This window comes from Micromys minutus (assembly GCF_963924665.1).
Source record: "Micromys minutus genome assembly, chromosome: X".
Taxonomy (NCBI): Eukaryota; Metazoa; Chordata; class Mammalia; order Rodentia; family Muridae; genus Micromys; species Micromys minutus.
Genome location: NC_137970.1, coordinates 73,983,580 through 73,995,904, shown reverse-complemented (window position 1 = coordinate 73,995,904; position 12,325 = coordinate 73,983,580). Strand labels below are relative to the sequence as shown.

The window sequence follows — 12,325 nt, the reverse complement described above, 5'->3', positions numbered from 1 at the left end:
AAAGAGATTAAATCAGAAATAACACGTTTCACTAAGAGATAAAACAAAAGGAAATAAAATAAGGATGCTCTCTGGGATGTCCTGGCCAAACAAAGAAAGACAAAGAGAAGGAAGCATGGATGCTAGAAAGGAGAAAAGGACAAACTTATACTATATCTTTAGCTTTCACAGTAGTTTGGATTCTGCATATATAAATCAAGATTATGCATTATATTGGCATTTTGTTTCTGAAAGTATAATATGGGATGAGAGTATCAACTAATACCACCTCAGGTTTAGAAAAGGTTATTTTAAACCTTTTTTAAATATAAAAGTCAGTTCTATTTATGCCTTTCTATTTTTAATAAATGTTTCCAAAGATATAAATAGGTACTTCATAGTATATATGGTCTTGACATTAAATCTTTGTCCCTCTGTCTTTTCTGTGTAATGGTATGTTAAAAAATAAAAACAAATCTTGCTTTTTTAATAATAATCAAGGGTGCTCATCCAAGCTGTCTCTTGATGGAAATTGGATTTTTCAATCAATTACCTTGGCTGAACATTTGGATGATAATTAGGGTTAGGGGCCAATATCTGAGAGGTGGATCACAAACCCCTTGAAAACCTGTTGAGGTCAAGGACCTCTCAATCCCACCTTCTAAAATCTACTTAGACCCATACACAATCAAAAGTAAAACCTTTAGGATGAATATAATTTTAGATGGACCACAGAGTTAGCTAAGTATCAACAGCAAGGTTAATAATCAGTGTGGTCGTTGGGCATTGAAGTTTGGGTCTGGACATATACTTGGCTAAGGGACCACCAAAGTGGATGATGAATGGTGGTTATTTTTGCAGCAATCCTAGGATTTTACTGATTGCCTTGATGCTGAGGTGTCCAGAGGTGAAGAGACCAACAGGCTGTAACTTTTAGACCAGGTAGTAGTAGTAGTACAAGGAGTATTAAAGACAACGTTCACTGTGTAAAAGACTCTGCATTAAGCTGATTTAACAATGGCTTCCTCCCAGCAATCATTTCTGTATTCATTGAAATATTCAGCTCCGGAGACGGGTGAGAAGAAAAATCTATTCCATGCGTTGCCAAGTTACCCTGAAGAGAAGAAGGGTAAGGAGCTAAAGACATCCGTCCATGTGACCACTTTGATGACCTGTCTATTTTGGGAGTAAGCAACATGGTCAGACGTCTGCAGGCAGGGACTCTTTAGATGCTCAGGAGTGATCAGCAGGTCAATGGAACTGCAGCTTCTACCCTTCTGAACAGAGCAAGGAGGATTTTACCTCCCTGGACCCATCACACAATTACATGTCTTAGCCTTGAAGCATCTTAAAGAAGAATTACTAAACTGGAACCTAACCAGGGACAGGTGCTCAAATTTGTCATGGTTACAGCCATAAATTGCAGGAGATTCACACTGCAGTAAGCAACAGCAAGGTCATGTTGAATAAATGGGTTTCTCTAACAAGAAAAGATCACTTAGGGATTCAACTTAAAAGCCATCCCAGAAGAGAAAATATAGAACATTATTTATCCCAAAGAAATAAGGTAGGGCCACAGAATGCATCTCCATAGATCAATTCACAGAGCATATGGAAATATATTTATATTATCAAGAAAAATAGGTTTTAAGATGGTCAAATACTTAGCACGCTTTAAAATCTATTCCCCATGTGGCCAAGAGCATTCATTTTCTATGTGATAAAAATTAAGCAAAATTAATGTGAGAGAAATCTTCATTTTATGCAAAACGTTTCTGTTCATTTTTGCTACTATTTCCCACACTGGGTTCTTGTTTAATTGTGTCTTCTTCCTGTAAAACTAAAGGTGTAGTCACAGTTTTTAAAACAAAGAAGAGGTCTCCCAGAAGTGCAAATCTCACAGCCACTCCACTCCTAGCTTCCTCTTTGGTATTTGTCCCTTATCTATTTACACAGGAGCAGAAACTCAATGGCAAAGGAAATGGTCAAAGTAGGTAGAGACTGGACGATAGAGAACAGAGGGAAAACCTCGGAGTAACCCAGGAAAACCTTGAGATAATGCCACAGGAGAAAAAAAAAGAAACAGGTAAAAAATGTCAACAGTTCTCCTAGTAACAAGTAGCTGCTCCTCCACAGTAACAAGAGAAAGCAAGTTCATACAGGGAGAGGGGCTACTTAGGGCCTCAGAGGTTACAGAGGTACTGATTGACAGGACCCGCTGTGGTGGGATGAGGTAGGAGCAGGATAAAGGAGGGGGCTTGTGCTCTTGGTGGGAGTGGAATTCGGGGACCCAAGCTTACTGGTGATGAGGCTCTCACGTGACAAAGAGCTGACGTGGGCAAAGGTACTTAAAGCCTTACAGCAATTCCTGCCATCTTCCTTCGGGTACCAAGACTATTAAAGCTGCTGTCTACCAGGCGAGACGGAGAAAATTCCCGCAGAACTGGCCAGGTGAGTATTAGAATGGACATTCTCTGGACCCGGGTGATAGAAATAGCCTAGGGATGCTGAAGGCCAAGGCCACCGGCGTCTCTGCACTCTCTGCGGGCCAAGGTTTTGGGATCTCCCGGCGCAGCGGATTTTGGTGGGCGGCGGGGGAGGGGAGGAATGGCATGAAAGGAAGATCCGGTGTAAGAAAGAAACCGCTTGCTTCTCCCCCAGCTGTTTTGCGGTTTTCTTTTGACACTTGGCTAGGCTCCCTTCCTTGCCGCGCTGTTTGGAGAGGAGGGGCCAGGAGAGATAAAACGTGGTAGCGTATTACAAGCCCAGCAAAGGGGGTTGGAATCAGGCGACCGGTGGGACTTGGAATTTGGAAGCAGTGGGTCTTTTTTTCACTCCCACCCTCCCTTTTCAGACACCTTGCTGCCACAACCCTGCCCCCCTCCCCTCCCCTCCCCTCCCAGCCCAGCCCCCTTCCCTTCTAGGGCGCTAGGAAATGGGTGTGCCGGCTTCTGAGGGAGAGATGGAGGATTTGACACTGTTTGGGCTTCGAAGCCTGGAGGACCCTGAGAGAATGTGGTATTAAACCGCCATGATAACTGCCAAGCTGCTTTCCAGACACCTGCGGCCCGCACAGCCCTTCATCCTGGTCTTTTCGGCCCTGAAAAAGGAATTCGGGTACGCGGGCCAAATAGAAATGGCGGTTGTCTGGGGATTTGGGATGGGGGTGGGAGGTGGAGCTCAGAGCAGAGAAACCACAGAAAATCACGACCCTGACACTGAGGAGGCGGGCCTAGAGGCCCTGGCTCTGCAGGCCAGAGCTGGGCCAGGAAGATGGGGGGGGGGGGGGTGAAGAACTGCTGAGCATAAGCGGGGAACGCTGGAATATTTGGCAGAAATCCCCCCTGCTGCAGCTTAGCCAGCTCTCGCCTTGCCCCCTCCGTTTTATTGCAGCAGCAGAAGGGGTGTGGCGCTGTGTCTCAGAAAAATGGCTGCCAGAGGTGGGGCGAAATTGGAGGGGGCGCTCAGACCCGGGGGAGCCTGCGCAAATGTGGGGGAGGGGACTGGAATGGGTGGGGTGTGAGAGGCTAGAAGAATTAAGGGAACTGAAAGGTGGAATTCTTTGTTATTGTGGTGTGCAGAGAGGAAAAAGCTAACCCTAGGACTCTTGTTCTGGACGCTGCTATGTCTACCAGGTTCTTAGGCTGTCCCTGCAGTCTGTACTTCTGCCCTTCAGCCCGTCCTCAGCATGAAGCTCTGTCTGAATTAGAGGAAGGAGAAAGACCTCTGAATTCTTGCAGGTCAGTATTTGGGGTGAGGTGAGAGATGGTGGTCCTTGGTATGGGTGTAGCAGAAGCCAGAGCATAGAACCAAAAATACCTTCCCCTGAATCTTTTCTTTCTTTTAGACACCTTTGTCCTGGACTGCCCTTTTTGTTGAAGGGAAGGGGGCGTGTGGTATCTGTCTTTGTAAGTTTGAGGAGAATAGGAGCCCTAAGGGGTCACTTTTGACTCACCAGAATGCAAGTCAGGGGAGAAACAACAATCTGTCTACCCAAGGTTCAAAACCACCTGTCGTCTTCCCACAGATCCGCTACCTTTAGGCTCTGCAGCTGCAAGCACAGTAGAAATTGCTCCTGATCCCTGCAGGCCGGTATGTACAGGAGCACTATCTGAGGACATTTGAATGGGAGGAGGGGTATTATAGGTGAATCTCAAATGGACCCCTCTCTGCCAGGCTTCCATATTATCCCCTCCCCATTTGGGAACAAATAAATTATGGGTAGTGGCACCAGGAAGATGAAGTAGAGTCAAAGATACAACATGCAGCTGGCTAGTCTCTAAATGAGCAAGTGCAGGCTTTGACACCTGTATCCCCAAACTCTTCTAAGGTTAAACAAAGGAAGCCTAAACCCCGGGGCCCCACATGGCTCTCATTCGTAATGTTTATTCCTACTAGGTGCAGCTCAGCTTGCAGCCTCAGAAGGACTTTCAGACCTGAGATTGAGAGCCTCACTTTGACTGGTGTACACATTTCACTTGAGCCAGTTCTACAACCTGGATCAGAGCATCACTCCAGGTGTACCATGAGCCGAGCTCGGGATGCTGGCTGTGTAGCTGCTGGGATTGTGATTGGGGCTAGTGCCTGGTACTGTGTCTACAAATATACTAGGGGGAAAGACCAGAAGAAGAAGAGACTGGCCAAGCCCAAGAGCCGGGCCTCTGTGGGTACTGGAACTAGGGCTAGATCTGGGCTAAGAGCTGGGTTCACAATTGATCTTGGGCCAGGATTCAATCCCCCAACCCCAGTCAGTCTTGAGACAATGAACAAGGCCCAAGAAGAAGCAGCCAGTCTTGCCACAGCTGTAGCAGAAGTGGCACCAGCTGCACCCAGTCCTAAGGTTCAGAATGGGGCAGAAAGTAAGGTCCAGGAGCTAAATGGGATTGAGGCTAAGATGGAATCCTTGGTCATGACTTCAGCTGCCAATGCAGTTACACCTCCTCCCAAGGTAGCAGGGGCTCCCACTGCTGCAGAGGCCCCAGACATGGTAGGGGGTCCCAAAGTGGTGGAAGTTCCTAGCACCACAGAGGCCTCTGGGGCAGTGGCATCCCCTGGGCCAGCAGTATCTCCGAGGGTAGCACAGTCTCCTGGGCCAGCAGTACCTTCACCATCAATAGTGTCTCCTGGGCCAGCAGCAATTCCCTGGGCAGTAGCGCATCCCGGGGCAGTCCAGACTACCGGGCCAGCAGCACCTGCCATGGCAGTCCAGTCTCTTGTGCCAGCATCACCTTCCTGGGCAGTAGTAGCACCTCCTGGGGCAGTCTACATCCCTGTGGCAGCCCACTTTGCTGGGCCAGCAGCAGCTACCAGGATAACCCAGTCTCCTGGGACAGTGATACCTCCCCTTCCACCTCCATCATCTGTGCTTCCCAGGGGAGTCCCATCAGTGCCTGCCAGAACAGTCCAATCTGGGACAGCAGTGCATCCTGTGGCAACCCAATCTTCTGGGGTAGTAGTGCCTCCTAGGGCAGTTCAGTATTCTGGGACAGCAGTGCCTTCCGGGGGACCAGCAACTCCTAGGGCAGGAGCATCTACCCAGAGAGCAGCAACCACAGAGGTCCCTAGGGTGGCAGCACCTACTGAAGCCACAGAGACTCCTAGAACAGCAGCATCTGCCGTGGTACCTGAGGCTTCTCTGCCCGTGCATTCTGGGGCTGCAGAGACTCCGGGGTCCTCTAAGACAGCAGCCACTGGCAAGAAAGCAACCCCTGGAGCTCATACTGGGGCTATACCTAAGGCTGGGGCAGCCACTGGAGCTGTACCCAAAGGCGGAGGCAAGGGTGGAAACAAGAACCGGAGTGGAGGCAAGGGCAAAAATAGGAAGAACAAGGTTGAAGTGGATGAATTGGGGATGGGTTTCCGTCCTGGTGATGGGGCTGCAGCAGCTGCTGCAGCTTCTGCTAATGGAGGGCAGGCCTTCCTAGCAGAGATTCCTGAATCTGAGGAAGGGGAATCTGGGTGGACTGATACAGAGTCAGATTCCGACTCTGAGCCAGAGGTCCAGCAGAGAGGGAAAGGGAAAAGAACCATTCCCATGCATAAGCGCCCCTTTCCTTATGAAATCGATGAGATTCTGGGTGTTCGAGATCTCAGGAAGGTCCTAGCCTTGCTTCAGAAGTCAGACGATCCCTTCATTCAGCAAGTAGCCCTGCTCACCCTGAGTAACAACGCCAATTATTCATGTAATCAGGAAACAATCCGAAAGTTGGGAGGCCTCCCAATTATTGCAAACATGATCAACAAAACTGACCCCCATATTAAGGAAAAAGCCTTAATGGCCATGAATAACCTGAGTGAAAATTATGAAAACCAGGGCCGACTTCAGGTGTACATGAATAAGGTGATGGACGACATCATGGCTTCTAACCTGAACTCAGCAGTCCAGGTGGTTGGGCTGAAGTTTTTAACGAACATGACCATTACTAATGACTACCAGCACCTGCTTGTCAATTCCATTGCAAACTTTTTCCGCCTGTTATCTCAGGGGGGTGGAAAAATCAAGGTTGAGATTCTGAAAATACTTTCAAACTTGGCTGAAAATCCAGACATGCTAAAAAAACTTCTCGGTACCCAAGTGCCATCATCATTTAGTTCCCTGTATAATTCTTACGTGGAATCAGAAATTCTTATTAATGCCCTGACTCTCTTTGAGATTATCTTTGACAACCTCAGAGCAGAAGTTTTCAACTACAGGGAGTTCAACAAGGGGTCCCTGTTTTACTTGTGTACTACATCTGGGGTGTGTGTGAAGAAAATTCGAGCCTTAGCCAATCACCATGACCTCTTGGTGAAAGTGAAAGTTATAAAGCTGGTAAACAAATTCTGATTGATCTGTGCCCTCAGAACGTGTGATCTCTCAGTTTGACAGTCTGGAAGCATTTACAGTGAGACACTATTGCGTTTCTACTTGTGTGTGTAGTACAGGAATTATTCAGCTGCCAGTTTGAATAATGTATTATTCAGAGTGATGTTATCTGTGATAGTCACCAGCTTTAAGCTGAACCATTTTCTGAATACCAAATAGTCCTTTAGTCCTGTAGTCCTTTAGTCCTGTGATTGGAATTGTGCTGCTTGGGTGGAATATTTTCCCTGGTCCTCTATGTGAACTGATAGTAATCCTGTCCATGAATGGCCTACTCAGCTCTTACTTGTTTTGACTTGAATTTTGTCACCAAAGACTTCATATGTGTACCATCAATAAAGTGTATGTTGCAGATGGCAAGACGTTGTTCTGGTGGTTTAGTTAATTCTGGCTGCAAAGGTAAAGAACTTGAACACACATGGACTGCTAACAGTACCTGGGCATAGGCTCAGGGTCAGATGGTTTGTTATCTGGGACAATGAGCAGAAGATCAATGAAGGATGCACTTAAAATTAGCCTAAAGAACAGCATAGAAGAGTGGCCTAGAAAGATATGACATGGGGTAGGAATTCCTATGATAGCAAGGACGCAGAAAAACAGAACCTGTGAAAGGGTTGATAATGGTAAAATAATCATTTAGGGTGAAGTTCTTTTTGTTTGTTTTTAAGGTCATAAACCTTCAGTTTGGGTTCCAAAATATTCTGTGATTCAAGATGTAACAAAACACTTTAAGATATATATGAATAAAAGGGAAAACGGGACTGGTATATAGCTTACATTGTAAAGTTCTTGCCTCACAAGTATGAAGACCTAGGTTTGATCTTTAGAACCCACTTAAAAATGCTGTGTGTGATACTGTCCACTTGTAACCCTGGCCCTGGGGGTAACTAGACAAGAAGATCCCTGGGCCTCACTGGGCAGCTAGTCTAGCATAATTGAGCTCCAGGCCAGTGAGAGACACTGTATCAAAGGAGGAAGGGAATTCCTGAGAATGATACCTCAGATTGTCCTCTGGTCCCAAACATCTGAACACACACACACGAAAAATAATCTGGTGGCAATTGCAAGATGAATTGAAGCTTAAGGATAGAAATGAGCAACTGTTTGAAAGTTATAATACACTTATGAAAGATGAAATGAGGTGGTAATATGACACAAGTGCACACTAAGGCATCCTTGCACACACACGCACATCACAAGCATGGGCACACATGCACATGTGTATGAATGCACACGTGTGTGTGTGTGTGTGTGTGTGTGTGTGTGTGTGTGTGTGTGTAGACACCTGACAGGTTCTGACAAGGAAGGGCTTTTCCAGACAACTATGAAGACCATATAGTGACCAAATTTCATTTAGGATGGGAAAAAAATTGGAACAATAAAAGGACTTTTGGTGCTGACCCCTGGTAGGATTCCCAAAGCTACATAGTTCAGCTCCTTTGTTTCTAAGTACAAGTTCTTTCGTCTCTGGCTGACCCAATTAATCAAAGAAGAAAGAAAATACAACGATACTAAAATATTTTCCAAATGCAGTCTGCTTTGCTGACATCCCAACAAAATAATTTATGAAGCTTTGGGCTCAATCAACTAGCAAAACACACACACACACACACACACACACACACACACACACACGTGTGGGGGGGAAGGGAGTGGGGGAAGGGAGAGAGTGAGAGTAAGAGACAGAAACAGATGTATTACACATCATGACTAGAGATAACATCACCACATTAGCAGCAGAAATAGATGTGATATATTTTATAGTGTAACATAATTTAATCATCTCATAATGTGTACACGTACTATAACATGATTTAGTGCACAGGAATGTAATCAGTATTAATTCAGCTAAAAACCATTAAAACTAATATACTTATATACAAACATTAAACTTGATTGTCGCCAAAAGGCTGAGAAGGGATCTATACACCCATTAAGAGACACTTTTTTATTATTGACTATTTTATTTATTTACATTTCAAATATTGTCCCCTTCCTGGTTTCCCCTCCACAACCCCCCCCATCCATCGCATCCCCCTCTCCCCTGCTTCTATGAGGCTGCTACCTCACCCACCCCTTTAACCTCTCCGCCTCACCACCCAAGCCTTACTCTACCCTGGGGCACTGAGCCTATACAGGACCAAGGGCCTCCCCTCCCACTGATGCTAGATAAGGTCATCATCCTCTGCTACATATGCAGCTGGAGCCATGGGTCCCTCTATGTGGACTCTTTAGTTGGTGGTTTAGTCCCTGGAAGCTCTGGGGGAGTCCAGTTAGTTGATATTATTGTTCTTCCTATGGGGTTGCAATCCCCTTCAGCTCCTCCAATCCTTTCCCTAACTCTTCCTTTGGGGTCCCTGGACTCAATCAGATGGTTGGCTGAGAGCAACTGCATCTGTATTTGTCAGACTCTGGCAGAGCCTCTCAGGAAACAGCTATATCAGGCTCCTGTCAGCAAGGACTTCTTGGCATCAGCAATAGTGTCTGGGTTTGGTGTCTGCAGATGGGATGAATCCCTTGGTAGTGCAGCACTGTGTTCATAGCAGTTTTATTTGTAATATCGAGAATCTGGAAAGAACCCAGATGTCCTTCAGTAGATGAATGGATACAGAAAATATGGTACATACACACAATGGAGTGCTACTCAGCTATTAAAAACAATGAGTTCATGAAATTTGAGGGCAAATTGATGGAATTAAAAATATCATCTTAAGTGAGGTAGCCCAGTCACAAAAGAACACACAAGGTATGCACTCACTGATAAGTAGATGTTAGCCCAAGAGGTCAAAATACCAAGTTTCAACTCATAAAACATATGAAGCTCAAGAAGAAGGAAGACCAAAATGGCTCAGATTACCCAAGATACAATTCACTGACCACATGAAACTCAAGAAGAAGGAAGGCCAAAGTACAGATGCTTCAGTCCTTCTTAGAAGAAACAAAATAATCATAGAAGGTAGAGGGAGGGAGGGACCTAGGAGGGAGAGAGGAGGGGAAGGGGAAAAGTGGGGGCAGGATCAGATGTGGGAGGAGACTGGGGGAAATACAGAGGGTCAGGAAATTTAACAGGCGTGTGTAGCAATGGGGGATGGGGAACTGAGGGCAGCCACCAGAAAGTCCCAGATGTCAGGGAAGCAAGAGGTTCCCAACGGGGAAGACATTAGTTGAAATACCCTACAAAGGAGATACAACCTATGGAGACCATATCCAGAGATAGGCATGGCCCCCAGTTGAGTGATGGGGCCACCCACCCATCTCAAAAAATTTAACCTAGAATTATTCCTCTCTAAAGGAAATGCAGGGACAAAGAGTAAAGCAGAGACTGAAGGAAAGACCACCTAAAAGACTTGACTTTTAAGTTAATGACACATTTTAAAGGTTCACATAAGTGGACATTTTTTCAGATACTTAGTGTGAATATTTCTATGTATTCCTCACATAAATTGGGGTCATATTGCACATCAGTAGCTCTTAAGGTGTAGCCCATAAAATATTGCAGGTTGCTGAAAATGTACGGTCAAAACCACTCTCAAAATAATACTAACATGTTATTTGCTGTTTTCACAGGACTGACATTTGCTACAAAAGCAATGAGAAAATTGTCAGTGTCACAGAGGGAATCAAGACAGTGATGTCAAACTATACTAGTAGCGTCTGCATTTTTTTTAAAGTGGCATACTCAAATTCTTAAAATCCAGTTTTATTTTGAAGGTTTAAACAAAGTCCTTGTTCATTATGAAATGACACATGATAACCCTCGGTTCTTGAGTACTAGTCTTTCAATTATTCTATGCGACAAAATAGGAAGTGCGTGTGAAACACTGTGCTGATAGCTTAAGTCGGTGAGTGGTTTTCTTGAAGAAAATTATTTATGTTGGTTGTTCTCAACCAGTCGGTTGTGACCCCTTTGGGGGAGATCAAATGACCTTCTCACAGGGGTCACCTAAGACCACCAGAAAACACAGATACTATTTACATTACACAGATATTTACATTACAATTCATAACAGTAGCAAAATTACAGTTATGAAGTAGCATGAACTGTATTAAAAGATTGCACATTAGGAAGGTTGAGAACCAATGATCAGTAATTTAAGTTGCTCACTGAAATAGCTATTGGTCCTAGAACATCATTTTTATGTAAGAATAATTGAATTAGCTTTTTGCCAGGAGACATCAAAGGAGATGGATGTGACCAGAGGCCTGGGTGGCTCGGGTAGAAATGTCAGTGGGCTCCACAGTGCCAAAAGGCCAGTGACCAGGGGTGGAAAACCCACACCCTGGACACAAACACCACAGAAAGGAAAAATCCAAACAAGTCTACTGTCATCTCAGTGATTAGAACTTGCCTGGTTACTTCAACTTCTGAGCGGTGAGCCTTCAATGCAAGGCTGACAAAGAGAATGTTGGGAGAAGGAGAGAGAAGGAGAGCCTATCTCCAAAACACAGTCTACTTCCAAGGAGCCCAAACCTGCCATACAGGCAAAGCGTGAAACCTCTCTTGATTTTTTTCACCTACAGAATGAAAGTTCTCCCCTGGCACTGCATTTCAGATCTGCCCATTCTCTACCAGGTCTCTGCTTTCCTCCCTCTTCTCCCAACTATCATTAGAAAGAACCACATATCCACGTGCAGATCGCCTTCTTCTGTACTTTCTCATCTTAAACATACCACACAGCATAGCTCTCCTGTTCTTTCCCTAGCTTACCACACTAATGCACAACTACCTTCTAAGTCAGGGATCATGTTGAAGATCAAACGGCACCAAGGAACTCTTTAAGAAGTAACAATGACTTCTACTGACTTTCAGAAATCTAATATACTGTATGGTATACCTTCATATAAGTCATTTTTTCAGTTGACCATAGCTTTAATGTGCTCAGAACCAAGAAAAAAACAAAACCGGCCAGGCAACAAAAATAACTGTTAAAAGAAACAGAATCTAGACAGTGAGATGCTCAAATGCTCAACAGACTTAGGCACTTGCCACCAAGCCCGATGGCTGAGTTTTATTCCACAGGTTAAAGGACAATACCCACTTCTGCAAGTTGTCCTCTGACCTTCATACATACCTTGTGCATGGCACCTGCTCCTCCATACCATAAATGTAATGCTTAAAAAATAAAACTAAACTGTACTGAGCTCCATGCATTAACCCAGAAGGAAATCTCTTGATGTTCAATTCATAGTCTACTCACTTTAATATACATAGTGTATATGTATATATGTAAATCCAAGAATGCACATCTATATTCTCCCCTTTGAGATTTTAGTTTAAAAAAATTAAACACAGGGCAAAGTTAGACAGATTCATCTACACAGCAAAAAGGAAGAACTGACTATTTAACAGAGGAATAGAAAAAGATGATAACAATGTGATAAGATTCATAACTGCCTAAATCTGAGATTAGATAGCACAGAGACCTAACTTAGCGTACAACAGAAGTATCTGACAATATGGATGAGTTTCAGTGCAAGGATGCT

The 12,325-nt window shown here is 44.8% G+C and overlaps 1 protein-coding gene and 1 long non-coding RNA gene across 2 annotated transcripts; both read left to right on the top strand.

Annotated features, from left to right (window-relative positions):
• The first annotated feature begins 2,365 nt into the window (after positions 1-2,365).
• Positions 2,366-4,448, top strand: LOC308414368. Its single transcript, XR_013974874.1, has 5 exons — positions 2,366-2,430; positions 2,834-3,096; positions 3,615-3,719; positions 4,007-4,071; positions 4,378-4,448. It is a non-coding gene; the product is annotated as an uncharacterized lncRNA (long non-coding RNA).
• Positions 4,449-4,504: 56 nt separating this feature from the next.
• Positions 4,505-7,147, top strand: ARMCX2 (armadillo repeat containing X-linked 2; the record flags this gene model as incomplete). The annotated part of the gene is made up of 1 exon (XM_080909820.1): positions 4,505-7,147. The coding sequence occupies one exon, from the start codon at positions 4,505-4,507 to the stop codon at positions 6,803-6,805; it is 2,301 nt and encodes a 766-aa protein (XP_080765946.1). The 3' UTR covers positions 6,806-7,147.
• Positions 7,148-12,325: the final 5,178 nt, after the last annotated feature.